This window comes from Chionomys nivalis, chromosome 10 (genome assembly GCF_950005125.1).
Source record: "Chionomys nivalis chromosome 10, mChiNiv1.1, whole genome shotgun sequence".
NCBI classification, from domain to species: Eukaryota; Metazoa; Chordata; class Mammalia; order Rodentia; family Cricetidae; genus Chionomys; species Chionomys nivalis.
In genome coordinates, this window is record NC_080095.1 from 42,903,284 (window position 1) to 42,921,419 (window position 18,136).

The window sequence follows — 18,136 nt, forward strand, 5'->3', positions numbered from 1 at the left end:
GTGCACATGTTCTCATGCACACACAAGTCCACACATCAAATACACAAATGGAAAATGAGCCTTTTCAGACCTGCAAAGTATAAACCAGTGTAACTTCTGACTCACACATACGTATGGCTAACTAAAGTCTGGGAAGGTGTAAGGCTCACGGTGACAAAACAAAGGGGATTTTGCTATAATCTCCAACAAAAGTAACATTTGTAATTTCATTAATTTGAGTGATTTGATGACTAGCTATATAAATATGCTTTTCAGATTGAATCTAAAAATGTACCACATTATAAAAAAAATGAGAACACTTACCACATCATGTGGATAAAATCGAACTGAGGTAGAACTTGATACATGAGAATCCGTGTCACTAAAATAAAATGAAAAGGACTTTAGGGAGTAAATAGCTTGTTAAACAGTGTTTTTTGTTTGTTTGCTTTTTTAGGCAACATTTATACTAGCTTCATTCTTCCACATAAACATCAAAATCACCATTTTTCTAAGTTGTGACCCAGAGCACTGTGTCAGCACCTGAGGTCAAACCACTTCTCCAGATGACTGAAATCTTCAGATCTCAGTTTCCCATCAGTAACGTCCAATAACAGTAACACCAACGACAGTGCCTCTATCACAGACTCTTAGACTTTGTTTAAATAGATAAGCTAAGGAAAGCAATTAAACTGATTGGAATAGTACAGACAAAATAAACTTAATCTATTACATAAAACAGTCTGGCATGTGCCAATGCAGTCAAGCTCTACCACAGTTCCAGCAGACAGGACGCTCTTCTGCTAAGTGACTGGGTGGTACCCAAGGCTTCCACCATCACAGAATCAGCAGCTAAACTAGTAAGGCTCTATTACTTTAAAAGGCACTTGAAAAGAAAAGTGAACCACCCAGAGTTACATTAACAGACACACATGACCTGTTATTAAATGGAAGGCCTAAATAACAATCAAATGGCGTTTGGGATTTTAAATCAACAATGGAAATATGATTAAATTTTAGGAAAAAAAATCAATACACTCTATAAGGTTCAAATATCTAATTTATTTGTATTCTCCTAACATTTTTATTACCTTGCAAATTCCTTCCTTGAAAGAAAATAAAAACTGAAAACTGTTTAATAGAAGAAAACTAACTTTTGAGTCTGAACCTCATTGTACCTAGTTTTCTGATAAGCTTTTTATATCATGCAATATAGCAAGGGCATCAGATATCTAGTTACATCTGGATCCAGGCAAACTCTATCCTATAAGATTTAATGAAAATTTTTACTTAATTATTTTAAGACAGAATAACATATTTTAAATGTGCTTCTCCCGCCCCCACACCAAAACGTCAACAGAAAAACCCTTAATTCTATGGAAACAAAAGCATTATGATTAATAAACTTCATATAAATGTTTTCAAAATAATTTGTATTGCGCATGACAACTTTCAGTTAGTTACAATTCATTATAACTCTGAAAATAAGTGAGAGAAGACTGTGGTTTAAAATAAGATAGCCATATAAACAGGGTAGGTGTAGCCATTCCACAACACGTACAATATTCCAAAACATCACAGTGGATACCAGCAGTGTATACAATGTTTTTGTCTGTTAGGAAAAAATACAGCTTATAGGGCTGGAGAGATGGCTCAGTGACTAAGAGCACTGACTGCTCTTCCAGAGGTCCTCAGTTCAATTCCCAGCAACCACATGGTGGCTCACAACCATCTACAGTGAGATCTGGTGCCCTCTTCTGGTCTGCAGGAGCACATGCAGGCGGAACATTGTATACGTAAAATAATAAATAAATCTTTTAAAGAAATACGTTTTAAAACATGCTTCTCTACCTCAAGAGTTAAACCTTTAAACATGCAAGTCACACCACTCCTGGTGTCTCCACACCTACCAGATATTGGATGCTCTTCTTGCTGCTGGTTCGAAATTCACAAGTGACATGTCACAGCCACCAGTCTCGTAGAGCGTAGATGAGAACTTACCTAGCAAATAAACAATTTTGAAAAGTCAGAATAGCCAGAAGTTTTCCTTTGTGATATACTAAATTTCCTAACTTTTTACATTATTAAAATTCTACAACCCATTTTAAAACCACAATCCCCATGCAGTTCAGAACGATGGGTGGTAAAACGGCAGCACACGTGATCAAGTATTAAAAGGAGGAGACTTGGGTTCACTTTCTTTGTCCTTCCCAATTAAAGTAACTGTGTTGATGAAAGATTTAATGTTCAGATGTCGCCTGCCTGAATGGCCCTATGCAAAGCTACTTAAAGTATGAGGCAGTTCAATCTTCATGACAATAAAATGGTTATTTTTTATTTTGTTTAGAAGAAATTTTGAAAAGTCAAATGGCTCAAAGGAAGTTAAATAATGTTGGTGCTAAACTATTTAATAAATATCATTAGTAATACGTTTCCATGAGAGTTGTATAAACATTTAGAAATGACAACTGTTAAAACCAACTAGCTCTATAGAATCTAAAAGGATTAAAAATTAAACTGACTAAAATGTACACAGATAAAAATCTAGCTCTGGGAAGTTGAGCTCAATCCCATCCCCCTCTCCCAACAAGCCCTGCTACAATGTCCTACACCTATAACCATGGCCCTGTCTACAACTCTGCCTTTCCATCCTTGGAAGGAACAAAGAAAAATAAATAAAATGAAAAGAAAATAATAGCACAAAAGTCCAGCTGTCTCAAAACAAACTCCATTATATAAAATAGTTTCTAATAATGGGATCTGAAAACCAAAACACTGCTTGAAATGTCTTCCTGAGGCTCATGGCGGTGTTAACTATAATGGGAGGGTATGTAAGTACCTCATATAAAGAAATCTGAATTGCTAAGAAGCCAGTGAGGGAAGGCATATACTTGGGCAACTACATGGTTCTGTCCAGGCTTTGAGAATTTACAGCTGTTTGTTTGAGAAGCTGGAATTACTGGGATTCCACCGTCTCATACTCAGGCTGCCTTGAACTCCCTACCTACTCAAGGATGGCCCGCAGTTTCTCCACCTCCAGAGTGCGGGCACTACAGAGGTATACCTCCACATCCAGTTTATGAAGTGCTGGAGATCCAACCCAGGGCTTCGTACCCACCAGACAAGTACTGGACCAGCTCTGCTACATCCTAGTCTTAAATATGAGCAATCTTTACAAGTTTTAAAAATTAAACTTAATCTTTCACAATTTTATATATACATATAAAATATTATACAATGAGTTCTGATTTCTGCCACCCAAAATAAAGACTCTTAAAGGGAGTATTTCAACTAAATGCCAGGGTGAAAGGTCAGATTTCTCTATGTCCAAAATGAAAACACTAAATTACAAAAACTTTTAAATAACAAAAGACCTGCTAATAAACTGATATTATAGTTAAAGACTTACAGAACATTTCAGCTGTCACTTCATTTTTAACAGAACTCTATCCCAAATATAATTCTCTGGTAAATAATAAATCCTTGATTATATTCTATTGGTTACTAGATAAAGTATGTGAAAATTTACTATTGCATTGTCTGTCAGAATAATACAATAAGGTAAGTTGGGAAAACAATTCTATGAAATACTCATTTCAACAGAGACAGAGAGGAAAACAACGGCGACAGGGACAAGCTCCAATACTTTAACCACTGCAGTGAACATAAAGGAGAGAAATAGCCCACGCAGTAGAGTTTTCTTTTCAAAGAGTGGACATGGACTGCCCGAGACTGTTTTCCCTCCCCTTTCCAGCAGTCCTGAGTAATTAAAAAAACCACATAGTGGCCAAAAACGAACTGCTAAAGCTGTCACCCAGCTTCCGTCTTAGGAGTCACTGAGCACTGCCCTCACATACGGCAGAGTGGGCTGCACAAGTTGTTGTGAAGGAAGCCAGCAAGCGACGGTGTGTGGCGGTCACCAAGAGAGGAATGCACACACTGTCACAAGCCACGATCTGTACTTATTTAGGAGAGCAGTTAATTTTGTACTCAACAGTTCAAATTACTGCAGGGTTTTCGGAATATTTAAATTTACACAGAATTTCAGCAATGTGTTCGGTCTCCATATATTTAAAATTATATGTCTAGACAACCAATCAACAAAAGATACTATCTTTGTAACTGCCAAATGCAGCAGCGAGCAACATGAATTTAAAATAATTTAAAAATACAATTCATTTAGGAATATACATAAATACACATGTAACAACAACGAAAGGAAAAGAGGCCAGAAGCCATGAGTTTGAGAGGAAAGGGGGATGCATGGCAGGGGTTGGAGGGAGGAAATAGAAAGGGGAACAATGTAATTAAATTTTAAAAAATTGAAGTAATAAAATTTAGACATTTCAACAGAAACATAAAACATGACCTAGAAACGATCAGCAGACAGGCAGGACTCCAACGGCACTGATCTTCTGGAGAAGGTAAGTCTCCCAGCCGCCTCCCCTCCAGAACGGAAGCTCAGGGCCAGAGTCCCTACAGTCTATGTGGCAGCACACCCACAGAAACTCCTGCACTGGCTTCTCCACTCTCAGCATGCTGCTAGCGCTGCATTTTATGCACAAGACAAACACATGAGGGGAAAGCACACGAGAAATACACAGCTCGAGGATTCAGTGGAATGTTTACTAACACAGCAACGCACTAACCCAACAACCCTGCAAGGGCAATCTACTCCCCAACTAAGACACAACTATACACCGCCACTTTGTTTATAACAATATCTTCAAATTTTAAACTTTAAACTCAAAATGTTCTTATGAATCCATTTAATATCTAGCAACTTAAACCCCTCAAAGTGCACATACTTCCCTAACGAAGAGAGCTGGACATCTCTGCAGAACACCCTCTCCATGCCACAATTAACCATGCTTGAATGGTTCAGGCATTCTACAAGAAGAAAACGGTCAATCTGTGACCAAAACCCACTAAAGCTGGGATTTCTAATTTGTAAAAAATGATATTCTCATCCACAAGGCAATCTCTAAAGACAAAGGATAAGGTACCCAGCACTGTCACCAATGAATACTTAACAATTAATGCTACTGCCAACAAAACTCAACTTGTTAATCATGTAAAATCTTTTCTGCACAGGAAAGCTGTTCAGCAACCCAAGTGTAGAGCGTGAAGAATGAACAACGGAGACCTAATGTCTAAAGACTGAAGCCAGAAACGACAGAGCAGAGATTCTAAACATCACGGCATGCCACTTGCAGACATGGGGCAGTAAGGAAACTGACTCTCCAGTGTCTTCCTCTGTAGGACACGCAGCACACGGTGCACAACAAGTGGAGACTCGTAAGCACAGATGCTCGCTCACCTTCGAAACCTCGGCATCCCTGATGCTTGCTCTAGACACCTGTATGCTCTGGAAGGAGGAGGCTACTAGGGCCAGCCTCTCTCTGCTTCTCAGGACCCAGTAACAAGAGCTGTTTTCCTTTCCTGGACCCTTCTCCTTAGACTTCTGAGCCTGCTCTTCCCTCTGGTCCTCCAAGCCTGAACCTGACACGTGCTATCCTGGAACCTCCCACTTAGGAAGTGTTTACACTTAGGGCAGAACAGGCTACAGGAGGGGAGAGATGTACATGCATTTACAGACTTTGTGGACCACACACTCTCAGGAAGTACTAATGCGTCTGGTCTGCTCCACCTCTCTGTGACTGAACTATACATTCAAGGGAGAAGGCTTCAGGGAGGCTATGACTTCCTGGATGGCAGCTCTTTACTTCCGTGAGTGCTGACTCTAAGTCTCCAAGGTAACGAGTTTTCTCCCAGATGGGAATGACTGTCTTTCTGCTGACAGGCTAAAGGGTTTGTGTCTCCCAACACCAGTGGCCTGTGAACTTTCTCTATGAAGAAGCAGGTGACAAATGTGTGTTCGAGAGGCTCTTTTGTCAGAACACAGTCCAAGAACGGGGTTGCTCGAGGGAATTCTGAGTGCCTGTGAGAAAACCCCAAGAAAATGAAATAAGAGTCTAAGTGACCTTAGTTTCTTCAAAACACAGAAAATTCTTTTGTGCCCCTCCCAGGTGTCTTGCACAGGAGTGAGTTCACTTTAGATTATGTATGACAACTGGCGACGGCTATTTGTTTACATGCCTTTATGGGAAAACATGCTTTTGCCATGAGTGGCTTGGCAGCCACAGGCAGCTTGCCCTTGTGATTGTACACTTTACTCGTGTGGTTCTTTTTCACCCCCAGAATACAAACTGTCTGGCGCTCTGAATAAAGCTGGCTATTGCCATGAGACTTTAATTGACCTGCTATTTAGGCCCCATTCTCCCAAGTTACACTGCCAACTACAATAGCAAATACTCCATAACATTCAGATCTGTCACGTTAGCATCAAGTCACCAAACAACACACAACAGAAAACACACATCCTCTAGCTTATTCACAAAACCAAGTGTCGGGCTGGAGAGACGGCTCAGAGGCTGAGAGCACTGGCTGTTCTTCCAGAGGTCCTGAGTTCAAATCTCAGCAACCGCATGGTGGCTCACAATCATCTGTAATGAGATCTGGCCTTCTCTTCTGGTCTGCAGGTATACGTGCAAGCAGAGCACTGCATGCATAATAAATAAGTAAATAAATCTTAAAACACAAGCAAAAACCCAGCACCAAGCAGTACTAAAGCCCACAGGCTGTAGTATACTAACCTGTATTCTATCTAGACCCTGAGTTTCAGACGTCTAAACCCTTTAATTCCTTTGAAAAGATTTTATTTTCAATTTGTGTGTGTGTGTGTGTGTGTGTTGAGTGTGGGCTGAGCACTTGAGTGGAGTGCCTGTGGAAGTCAGAAAAGGGCATCAGATCTCCTGGAACTGGAGTTATAGGCAGTTTAAGCCACCAACCAACTACAACAACCAACCAACCACATGGGTGCTATAAATCAAACTAACATCCTCTGCGAGACCAGTAAACACTCTCAACTGCCGAGCTAGGTTTCCAGGACAACCTCAATTCCTCAGATACAACGGAAATCAGCGTGTAATTTCAAGTTTCATTATTCAGAACCAGCTCTTTCTCCTGGAAAAAGCAAGGCTGTGACAGGGCTTTAGGAGTGTGACAAAGAAGGTAGGTGTGAGTGGCTGGTTTAAAAAGGGCTGCAGAGGATGCTGAGTTACACAGGGATCTATTGCTTGGCAGCAGAGGTGAGACTGGTATGTTTTACTCAACCCCACGCTCAGGTTCCAATTTGTCTTATTTCCCTGTTAAGGCTCCAGTCTTGCTTCTTAATCCCCAGATCAGCTGAACTTTCCAAAAGCCACACACAAACTCCCCCTCTCTGGTTTCATCATCTACCCACGCACTAGTTCAAAGGGGCACACACTGTGGTGGTATTATGATATATGGAGTGGTCAAGCAAGCTGAAGGGCAAGTCACAGCAGAAGACACCTGCAACTGACAAACGAGTAGAATCTAAACTATCAGAGACCCTTATAACTAAATACGAAGAAGACCAGCAACCTAATTCTTAAACATGACAGAAATACTGAGATATTTGTGGTATATACATGCCCCGCCCCCAAATTATGAGATGTCTACCATCCATAGTCACAAGAGAGAAATCCACATTTCAACCACAGTAAGAGGCCATCATGAATCCATCAGGGTTAAACATGTAAATACCAATATTTACAAAAAACAGCTAAACACCAGCAAGGATGGAGCAAATGAACTTGCTGGTGGGAATACAGAACTGACTTGGTTGTTACTGGCGGTGATGGCAATACGTGTGGTGTAGCTACAGGAGGACATCAGGTGTCCTGCTCAATCACTGTCTGCCTTATTCTGTGAGACAGGGTCTCTTACTGCACCTGAGCTAGACGAGGGACTAACAAGTCCCAGTGATCCCATCTCTACCTCACACATGTGCATGTGGCTTCATTCAGTTGTTTACATGGGTGCTGGGGATTTGAACTCAGGTACTTGTGCTTGTACAGCAAATGCTCTAAACCACTGGGTCATCTTCCTAGCCCTAATTAAGAGAGAGGGAGAGAGGGAAAAAGGAGGGAGGGGAGAAAAGAGGGACAAAGGAATTGAGCTAGGCTCAACGGTAGTAGAGTACTTGCCTAGCACACTCAAAACCCTGACTTCAATCCCCAACACCACAAAAAAAGAGAAAGAGAGAGAGAGAGAGAGAGAGAGAGAGAGAGAGAGAGAGAGAGAGAGAGAACCAGTTTAAACACTGTTTACAGTATCCATAAACTAGGAATTACATAAGGGCTCATCAGCAGGCAAGCGGCTAAGTCATATATAATATGCCCCACAACAATGTACTACTTTTTGTAAGGAACAAACTAATACAACATGATGAGCCTCAATAGACGTGTCATGGAAACAACACAGGAGACCACACACAACCCATTGTATCTGCTTCCAGGAGAGGGAAGACCTCTGCAACAGAAAGCAGAGCAATGTCTAAGAATGCAGAATGGGGCTTATGCTGTGCAGGAAACTGCCGGAAGACAATGAAACAATGGCTCATCAAGAGCCAAAGGTGCTACACACCTAATCCAGTTCTCAGTTTGTGCCATATTATTGACAAGGGGCACCAGCCCTTAAACTGATGGACAGCCGAGATGTTTCTTATCCTCAAATTCTAGGGCTCAAGCACCCTTCCCACATTAGCCCCCTAAGTAGCTGAGACTAAAGGTGTCCACTACCATGCCCACCTCAACTTTCTTTTTAAAGCTTGATTAGTCTGACACGGATTGTTTTTTCAGAGATCAAACAAAATAAGGGATCAACATACTTTTCCTGACTCTTCTTTCACAAAGCTGCTTAGAACAAGTGACGAGGGCTACAGCATTGCCAATGAAGAAGTGTCAGCTTGTAGAGTATGGCCCATGCTATGCTCCTGCCTCCACAGCACCTGGCATGGTGCTGCACCGAGCTGGCAGATGTCAAATGCACGCTGGGAGCACGAGCTTCAGAAGTCACATGTACTTGCTGGTGTGTGAGAGTTGACTTCCACAGTGGCCCTGGAGAGGCAGTATGACTGACCTCGGCAGGATATTATCGTTTACCCAGAGATAATAGCATTCTTGTAACAACTTAGTATAGAATTGGTCTGGCTTTCTGAGAGTAGCTAAGTTATTCTCCTTTGAAAGGTCACGAAAGGTAAACCGCAAAAACCAAGTTTTAGGAAAATGTCAGAAATCAAGCATTAATTTTACACATCGGATACACATCATTATTTCACATTTCACAATCCCTAATGCACCATTTCACTCAGGGCCTTTAATGCTTACGGCCCTGTAAATGTTGGGTGCCTTGCCTCCAGCGTCACAATTCCTCAGAAGCATCTGTCACAGCACTACAAAGCTTTGTGTTCATGCCGGACATGCATTCATAACCTCTCAATTATAACAGCGAAATAAGACATTTTATAAAAGGGGAGGGACTAGTGGTTTCCCACTAGGAGAGAGAGGGAGGAGCTGCATTGTGTCACACATGGGTCTTCTGAAGGGGACAGAAGTGCTCTAACTCTAGCCTGTGGCATATTTACAGGAATACCACCTGATAAAACTGAGGGAAAGTAAGGTTAAAAAAGGAATATACAGGTGAGTCTGGGTGGACTGACGAGTGTCAAAGTATACACACGCTGGAACGCCTGCAGGACCCTACTCAGACACTGGGGAATGATACCGGGGATTTGCCATTTGCGCCTCATTTTTAAAAAATCTTCTTAGAGGATCCAGAGTATATAAAAATGAGAAATGCTCCCAACTCCCTCTAAGACACTCAGTGCCAAGAGCATCTTCTGTGTTCTTCAAAACAAATCTGATGAACACTTTGGCCCAAGAAAAAATGGACCACTCTCCTCTCATATATTGTTCTGAAACTGACCCCTTCTCAGCCAGCTTTCATTGTCAATAGTGTAGATTTATGGGTTGGGGAGACGGATCTGTAGATAAAGTACTTGCTGAACAAGCATGTGGACCTGAGTTCAAATCCCAGCACCCATGTAAAATCAGGACATGGTGGTACACACCTGTGATCCCAGGAAAGGGGGGAAGATAGAGACAGGCAGACAGGGGTGCAAGGAGGGGGCTCTCTGGCCAACCAGTCTAGCTGAAACCATGATCTCCAGGTCCAGGGTGAGAGAAACTGTCTCAAACACAGTGGAAAACGATAGAAGCCTATGTTTATCTCAAGCCTCTACATGGATACTCAAGTACACACAAATACCACTAATACAGACTTACTAAGGTCTGAATATTATCAACTCTTTAAAAACTGTTTCATGTACATGGTTATTTTGCTCACACGTATGCACATATACATGCATGTCTCATGCCCTGAGGTATCAGAGATCCCTGGAACTGGAGTTATGGATGGTTGTAAGCCGCCATGTGGGTGCTGGGATCAAACCCAGGTCCTCTGGAAGAACAGTCAGTGCTCATAATGGCTGAGGCACCGCACCAGCCTCTACTGTATCAACTCTTAGGATTTGGATTATGCAAATTATCACTTTTAACTGGTTCTCTATCAATGAGCACTAAAAAGGTCTTTACAGTTTTTCAAAATTATTAACAGTACTAGGTGACTAAGTTCATTAAAATTCATGTTTATAAAATCTGGGGATACAAATACATGGACATTTTGGTCTGTGACTTTAACCTGCCCTATAAAAATGACCTGCTGTTTAGCCACCCATTTCTCCAGGCTTGTTGCCATGGACACCACTACAGTTTCAACAATATGAAAGGAATCCTAAGGTTTGTTTTTAATTTTAACTCTAAGACTCATGAGCAAGGTCAAGATTTGGATTTCTTTTTGAAATTCTTTTTTGTTTGCATTTTCATGGACACTTGTTTTTGGCTGACCACTGTCCCCTACCCTTTCCTGTCCCCCCATCTCCTAGGCAATCCCCAACCTTTCCTGGTCCCCATCTCTCTGACCTCCATGCCCACTTAACCATTTTGCTTTTCTAGCAGGTCTGTGATCTTCCTTTTATTGGTGCAAAATCCCTGTCATGTTCCCGTGCCAAAGGCTGATGAATGCGCTCCAGGATCCATCCTCTCACTGTGTTTCAGTATTTACGTCATCCCCTAACCATGTAGCTACTCTCCTGCAGCTCAGAGTTATACAGCAACCTTATTTAGGCCACTGGTGAGGAGGCAGAAGAAAGTAAAAGATACGTTAATTTTCAAAGTCACTACACACAACACCCAGGCTAAGGTGTCTAACTTGGATTCTCCCTCTTCCCCTGTTGCTGGGAAATTTCAACAACCACAGCAGTTCTTTAACCAGGCAGGAAAGACACGTGGAAAACAGGCTATCTGCAGGGAATGGTTCTTAGGACACCCTTAGAAAAAAACAGAAATATCATCATTTTAGGCACTGATTGGGGGGTGGGGGGAGACCTCCCAAGAATCCAGCTTTCATTCTACCTAACTCAGGCACACTCAACTTTAGTTTATGACCTTAAGAGTGTGTAACATTGGGGTGCAGACCATCTAGTCTTCATATTAAAGGCCTCTTCACAGTATGTTAGTAAGAGACAGTCCTTGGAACTTCCGTAAAACTCCTGGAGTAATTCAAGTGCTCAAAACTGTTTAAAGTATTACTCTGTAGCTCTTCTACGATAAACTTCTGAGCATTATCTAGGAAATAAAAGTTTCGATGAGTTTCTTGTGAGCATTAAAAATAAAACAAAAACCTCCAACCTGCCAGATACAATATAAACAAGGTTTGAGCTCTCAACAGAGTAACTGAGAGCAGGACACAAAGCTATAGGGACTGTCACTGTCCTTGACTGGTAAGTCTACCTCTAATCCTGAAGAATTAAACACTGCTGTCCACATAGGCTCAAGTACAGAGCCTTCAGCAAAGGGTTTACTACAACAGCAAGCATCAGGAGATATCTGAAAAGTCAACAATGAGCTTACTTAACTGACTAAATATAAACTATGACCTAGTAATATTTTATTAATCAGTAATGACAATGGTCATTTATCTAACTTATTAATGCCAGGCACTGGCACATTTAATATATATAATCTTTGCAATAAGCCTGGGAACTGGCATCAGTATTGCCTCCTCTGATATACGTGAAAACTGATTCAGAGGGAGAGGGAACAACCTACCTAAGGTCACACAGTTGACAAGAGGCAAGCTTGAAGGATCCACCACTGATGGCCTCAATGCACACCTGCACTGACCCACACAGAGACCCACAAACATGTACATACTCAAAAATAAGATAAATCTTTAAAGTGATGTTATGCTCAAAGTTTATCTAGATTTAAAGGGTATCATCTGAACCCTTTAAAACATATTTACTAACCTTGCACAGAAATGAATTCTATAAGGCAATATTCCAAGTTGCTCCTTTAAATTATATTGCTTATAATTCAGTTTCTAAAATGATTAACAATCATGCATGCTAAATAGAGATTTATATGAATATAAGGATATATGTATATTTGTGTAAAAGACATGCATATTTTTTATAAATATACTGTACATGTGTATGTGTACATGCAAAATCACATGGGAAATTTTTTCAATAGAACTAACTAAATCTGAAAAATAGCAAGCTTTGTAAATATGTCATACTTTTAGGGAACATTCTAGCTAACTTTTCTCTTTATTAACATTTTTATTTATCAGGTGTGTATCTTATTGGGGAAAATTATCAAGAGTTTGTTTTATTTTATGCTTGATCTATTAGCCTAAAACTCTGAAACAGTTCAGAATGAAGTCCTTTACTGAGGCCAATCCACTACCATATGGCCAGAAGCAATTAAATGTGACCAGGACTTTACACCTGTAGATTCACGAACCCTTTCTGCCAGGAATCTTGGGTTACATGTAATTGGTATTGCTATTATAACAAGTATAATGTTATATTACGTATCTAAAAATTGCCAGTTGAAACCAATAAAGCAGCTGAATTGAATTCCACTTTATTTCATCTCAAACATCTTTGAGGGTCTTCCTTCTCTTTCAGGTTACAAACTCAGAAGGGAAAGTTTCTGCATTCACAGTGTCCTGTTTTCTCACTGAGTTTAGGACTGCCCGCCAGACATGCAATGCTGTAACCATCACAGTGACCAGTTTGAAGATTCTGAAGATCTGACCTTCACATTTACCTATCTATGACACCTCTCTGTAGTCCTGAGTTTTGCATAATGGAAAGGAAGTCAGTGAATAAACAGTGTACCAAGTTATAGTAAACCTAATTTTGGCTCCTTATTTCCATATATTCTTCCAGTTAACACATAAGTTGCAAAGTCACTGTAAGAGAAAAGCCTGTATAACAGGCCAGTAAGATCAGAATGAGCAAATGCTTTAAAGTGAGTCTTACTTAATAACAGACTTTCCTTATTAGATTAATTTAAACCACTCTGAAACTGAGCACAGAAAATCTGGGCCACACAGAGTAATAAGAATCCAAGAGCAGGGGCTGGGAACATGGATTCAGTTGGTAAAGAGCTTTACTGCACAAGCTGAGGCCTTGGTTTTAGATCCTCAGTGCCCATGAAAAATGTCAGGCAAGGTTTGCACATATAACCTCAGAGTTGGGGGAAGGAAGGAACAGATAGGTCCCTAAACCTTGCTGGCCATCCAGTACAGCTCAATCAGCCAGCAGCAGTTCAGTGAGAGATTCTGCGTCAAAAAGTAAGTCACCCAATGTCTTCCTCTGGCTTCCACAGATACGTGCAAATGCACATGTGCGTGAACACACACACATCAACATAAAGAAATAAAACTTTAAAGTAGTGTACAATATGCCAATGCAAAAACCATGCATTCTAAGTAAATCTGCTATTACTGAGGGTTTAAAATATGCTGCATTTCTAAAAATTAACTTTCATAATTTGAGTATATCTATATATTATCTTAACAGATAATAAAATATTTTATAAACTTATCAGTCATAAGTAGAGCCAAGTTGTCCTAAGAACATTACATTTAGGATTAAAACAAATCCTATGGCAAGAGATGGACATACTGCAAAATGCTGGGTCTTCACAGCAAGACTGTAGTAACAAGCCTATTAAAGAGCATGTCCACAGTTCCTGTGCAGAACATATCAAATAGATTTTAAAAAAAAAAGTTTTCTCAAAATCACATGATACAGATGCCTGGGAAAAATAGAAATGACCAAATTATTATAACAGAATGTTACAGTTTTAAGGAACAGTTACTAGCACACTAGTTGCCTATAGTAATAGACATGCTCAAAAGAAAAAGTAGAATAAAAGTAAAGAGAAATACAGAAAGAAAAAGCAAGTCATTTTCTCACACACAGCAAACAATCCCACTCAAACAGCGCCCCGATGCATAGCTCCAAAGTAAAGCCACCTCAGGAAAGAATCGCAATCGCTGTTACCCATTCGCTGTCAATAAGTTTCCAACCACCGAGATTGCACAGGCCTGCATACCAAGTTCATCGTGCAAACTGCTGCCGCCTACAGCAGATGCATGGTCATGTGAGGCTTCTAAGTGGACACTCCCTTTTCTCACCAGCAAGGAGGCACTAGCACTGAGCACTGCAGCCTGGGATGGGGGGCGGGACTGGACTTTGACCTGGGCTGTGGACTGCTGGCCTTGCTGACCATCTTGAAGGCTAGGAGAAAACACGGATTGGGGAGACATTACAGGGAAGAAAAGAGAAAACAACAGCTAGAATGAAATCAATAGAGAACACTGACTTCAAAAATGACACTTTTTCAAATAGCCAAAGAGAGAGCCAAGAAGCATTGTACAATTACACAGTTTACACTTGTTCTGGTTGTTACCAATCTGATTCATGGGGAGGAATGCAGTAAATATTTAACAATATTTAGTGCAGCAAAATATCGATGTTAACTGTCAATCTGCAACTTTCTTTCAGCTCAACCCAACTAGGTTCTAGAGTAAAGAGGAAGAGCAGCAGGGGGCCGCTCAAGGACGTGGCTCGGTGCCGGGCTCCAGTGGGTAAAATTGACCATCATGACTGCCATTTTCCTATAATGTCCTAAGATCACAGATTCAGATACACAATAAAACCAAGTTCCTACACATGTGAAAGCCAAAGACTCTCTATCAAATGCAACCAAAATACAAGGGTAAGCAAAACAACATCACAAACTACTGCAGGAGAACCAGAGTGTGTGACCGGACCGAGTGATACACGATGGCCACAGGGATCTTGGAAGGAGAATTACTATAAAGTACTATTTGTAAAAGCTTCCATATTTTGAAAAAGGCTAAGTGTTACAGATAAAACATATACAACAATTAGACTTTTATAACCAATTGCTAACCTTTTTTCCAGTCCATATTGAATTCTCAACTAGAATACATTATTTTAGAAAAATCTTAGTAACTGGAAAACCTTAATTTCTCAAAGGATATTTTAATGTTTTATAATTTTTAAAAAATTTTAAAAATTTATATTTTGTTAATATAAATTTATTTTATCTATAAAATTAATTTTTCTATGTTATTTACTCATTTACTTTTATGATTATTTAAGATAAGATGAACTTTATTATTAACTTTTTTTTTGTTTGGTTTTTCGGGACAGGGTTTCCCTGTAGCTTAGAAGCCTGTCATTGATCTACCTCTGTAGACCAAGCTGGCCTTGAACTCACAGATCCACCTGCCTTTATTATTAATATTTTTAATAGAAGATTTATTCTAATTTAAACTGTTGAAATTGCTGAAATGTTTTAACTATCACACATTATTCTCCACATCATGTCCCAGCATGTTACACTCAGTGAATTTAAGTGTACTCTGAGAAACTCCAAAGGCTGCCACTAAAATAACTGGAATAAGAAGGATGTGACTCAACATGGCCTGGGTAGCCTATTATTTTAATAATATCATTTTCTACTAAATTCTCTCTGATCCTTTGAATCCACTGCAATTGTCCCTCTGGTTTTTAGTTAAAAACAAAACAACAAAAACAAAAAACGTAGACACTGTCGACTGACGGTGAAGTAAAAGGCTGAGCTGCGGCTATTGCGATCAAACACTACTGTCTGGCACACCAGTCCCCCGGGATATTTAATTAAATTTTAGTTCTTCATCATGACAGTTGTATTTCAAATACAATAACCACACACCACAGCTAGTAGCAACCAAGGTGATCAGCAGCACATACTGACTGCCTGCCATACTGGACAGCATGTATTAAAGAATATTTATTCCATCACGCAAGGCCTACAAATCAGCAGGTTTGATTCTGAACCACTGAGCGGTATGCATTCTAAGCAGGGTGCAGGAGTGCATCTAACGTGAAAAAAGCGAGCCTGCGCACTGTGACTGCGGCTCACACTGGCACTGCCTAGCCATGCTGCAAAGCACTCGTTTAGTAGTTTCCTTAGGTGACTTTCCTAGCAGCTGTTAGTCAAGAGAGGCCTGTGAGAGGCTGGCCATGTAGCTGAGTGGCAGGGCCTTTGCCTACGTGTGTCAAACCATGGGTCCATCCACCTCCAGCACTGCAAATTTAGAGAAGAAAAGGTGATCATGTTAATTAAACAGTTTTATCTTCTATACATGGCTGACACGTCCCTCTTCATCAGAAGCAATCTAGACTTTTCCATGAACCTTATCAAAATGAACAAGTTTCACACAAGAAAACAGGAAGAAGTCCCAGAAAATTCAAATATCATGGACTTTCAAATTCAGATCAAACTTACAACTTAACCAAAGAATTTGTACTCAAATTTTTTTATCAGTTTTTTTTCACTTAAAGTCATCAGCAGAGGTCCTATCAGTTAGTGACATTCTAATGTGAACGGGCCTGAGACTATTCTAATCTTCAAGCTATAGATGCACAAATACATAAAATGTTTTCAATATTAAACGGTGCATGAACGTCAACTCCCAAACAAATGAAAGAAATTAGACAAAATCTATTATTATAATCATTGCACTTTGAACATCAAAAGTCAGTAATAAATGTTTATATCCCTTAATTCCTGCTTTCAAAACCCTCACAGGCGACAGAAAAGGCCAGTTCTTAGCATAAATGGTCGAGAATCAGATCCCCAAAGGGTGGACTAACTTTAGGCTAACAGGCATGAATATGGCATAAATTTATCCTTTTTTTTTTTTTTTAACAGTAGTAGGTACTTTATCACACAGTAAAAGGAAATCTAAGTCTGTTATTCCGGCTGGCAAGCACACTGATCAACATCCCAAGTTAAACGACAGATGACTGGCCTTGGCCATCCATTCCTCCACACACCAAGGTGGAAGGTACCTGGCAATACCGCTTTACTATTAGTTACCTTGGTAGGTATCTCTCCAACTAAAATGTAAATTCTAAGAGTATGACTCCATTATTCCAAAGACCATACAGGTTCCAGAAAAAGAATGTCCTAAATATACAAAACAAAACGAAACAAAAATGATGAATTCATCTGAACACAAAATGACCCCATGGATTTCCAATCATAGATTCTCAACCATGACTGTAACCTTATTTTATTATAGATCTTTTAATCTTATATTTTAAATGAAACTAAAGATACACTGAAGCTTTATGTTTTTAACCAAAATAAGATGGTTTCCTCCCACCCCAGTCTTCTCAGGACTTGAAAACATGACATTAGGGTAATAAATATCAAATTCCTTGTATTATAAAAAATTTAAATATTTGTGTTTATTTTAGCTCTAATCACTTAAGAAGAATTAACAAGGGCATAAAAACCCTACCTACCTACAAAGCTTACTTAAGTTTAAAAATTTAAAATAATTCTTAAGGAGCTTATTCTAATAAGATTTTAAAAGCAGGCAAACTCTCTTTGTGAAGAAGTTGATGTATTAATCCGAATTCTTCCACATCTGTATTTTATCACATGCCTTTTGGGGTGGCTAAGCTACTCACCAAAGTTTACAATAAGCTTTCATAGTCTCTCTTTCTGAGGTTTTGCTTTCTTTGACCCTAGTTACCTACAGTCAACATCAAGCTGAAAACATCAAATTGGAAAATTCAGAAATAAAGCCACACTTTTTAATACCTTTACATATTTTGTGATTGCTCTCCTTTGTTAGCTATTGTTGTTGACTTCTTGCTGGATTGAATTTATAGATTACACCATACCCTAAGAATGAGTCAAAGTGGGGGAGACATACTACACACATGCAGGGCTCTGTACGAGCCTTTCAGAACATTTCTGTCCCACCCACCATGGGTACGGGAACG

The 18,136-nt window shown here is 39.9% G+C and overlaps 1 protein-coding gene across 5 annotated transcripts in view; it reads right to left on the reverse strand.

The window, feature by feature from the left end:
* The window catches only part of Pcnx1 (pecanex 1), a 141,058-nt gene that overhangs the window by 57,723 nt on the left and 65,199 nt on the right, over positions 1–18,136 (reverse strand). For 3 of the 5 annotated variants that reach the window (XM_057782087.1, XM_057782088.1, XM_057782086.1), the window contains exons 8-10: positions 14,379–14,563; positions 1,890–1,980; positions 304–361 (exon numbers count right to left, since the gene is read on the reverse strand). In XM_057782087.1, the coding sequence (XP_057638070.1) occupies positions 304–361; positions 1,890–1,980; positions 14,379–14,563 (334 nt within the window). The remainder of the gene's footprint in view (positions 1–303; positions 362–1,889; positions 1,981–14,378; positions 14,564–18,136) is intronic. The other 2 variants (XM_057782090.1, XM_057782089.1) reach the window with 1 other exon arrangement.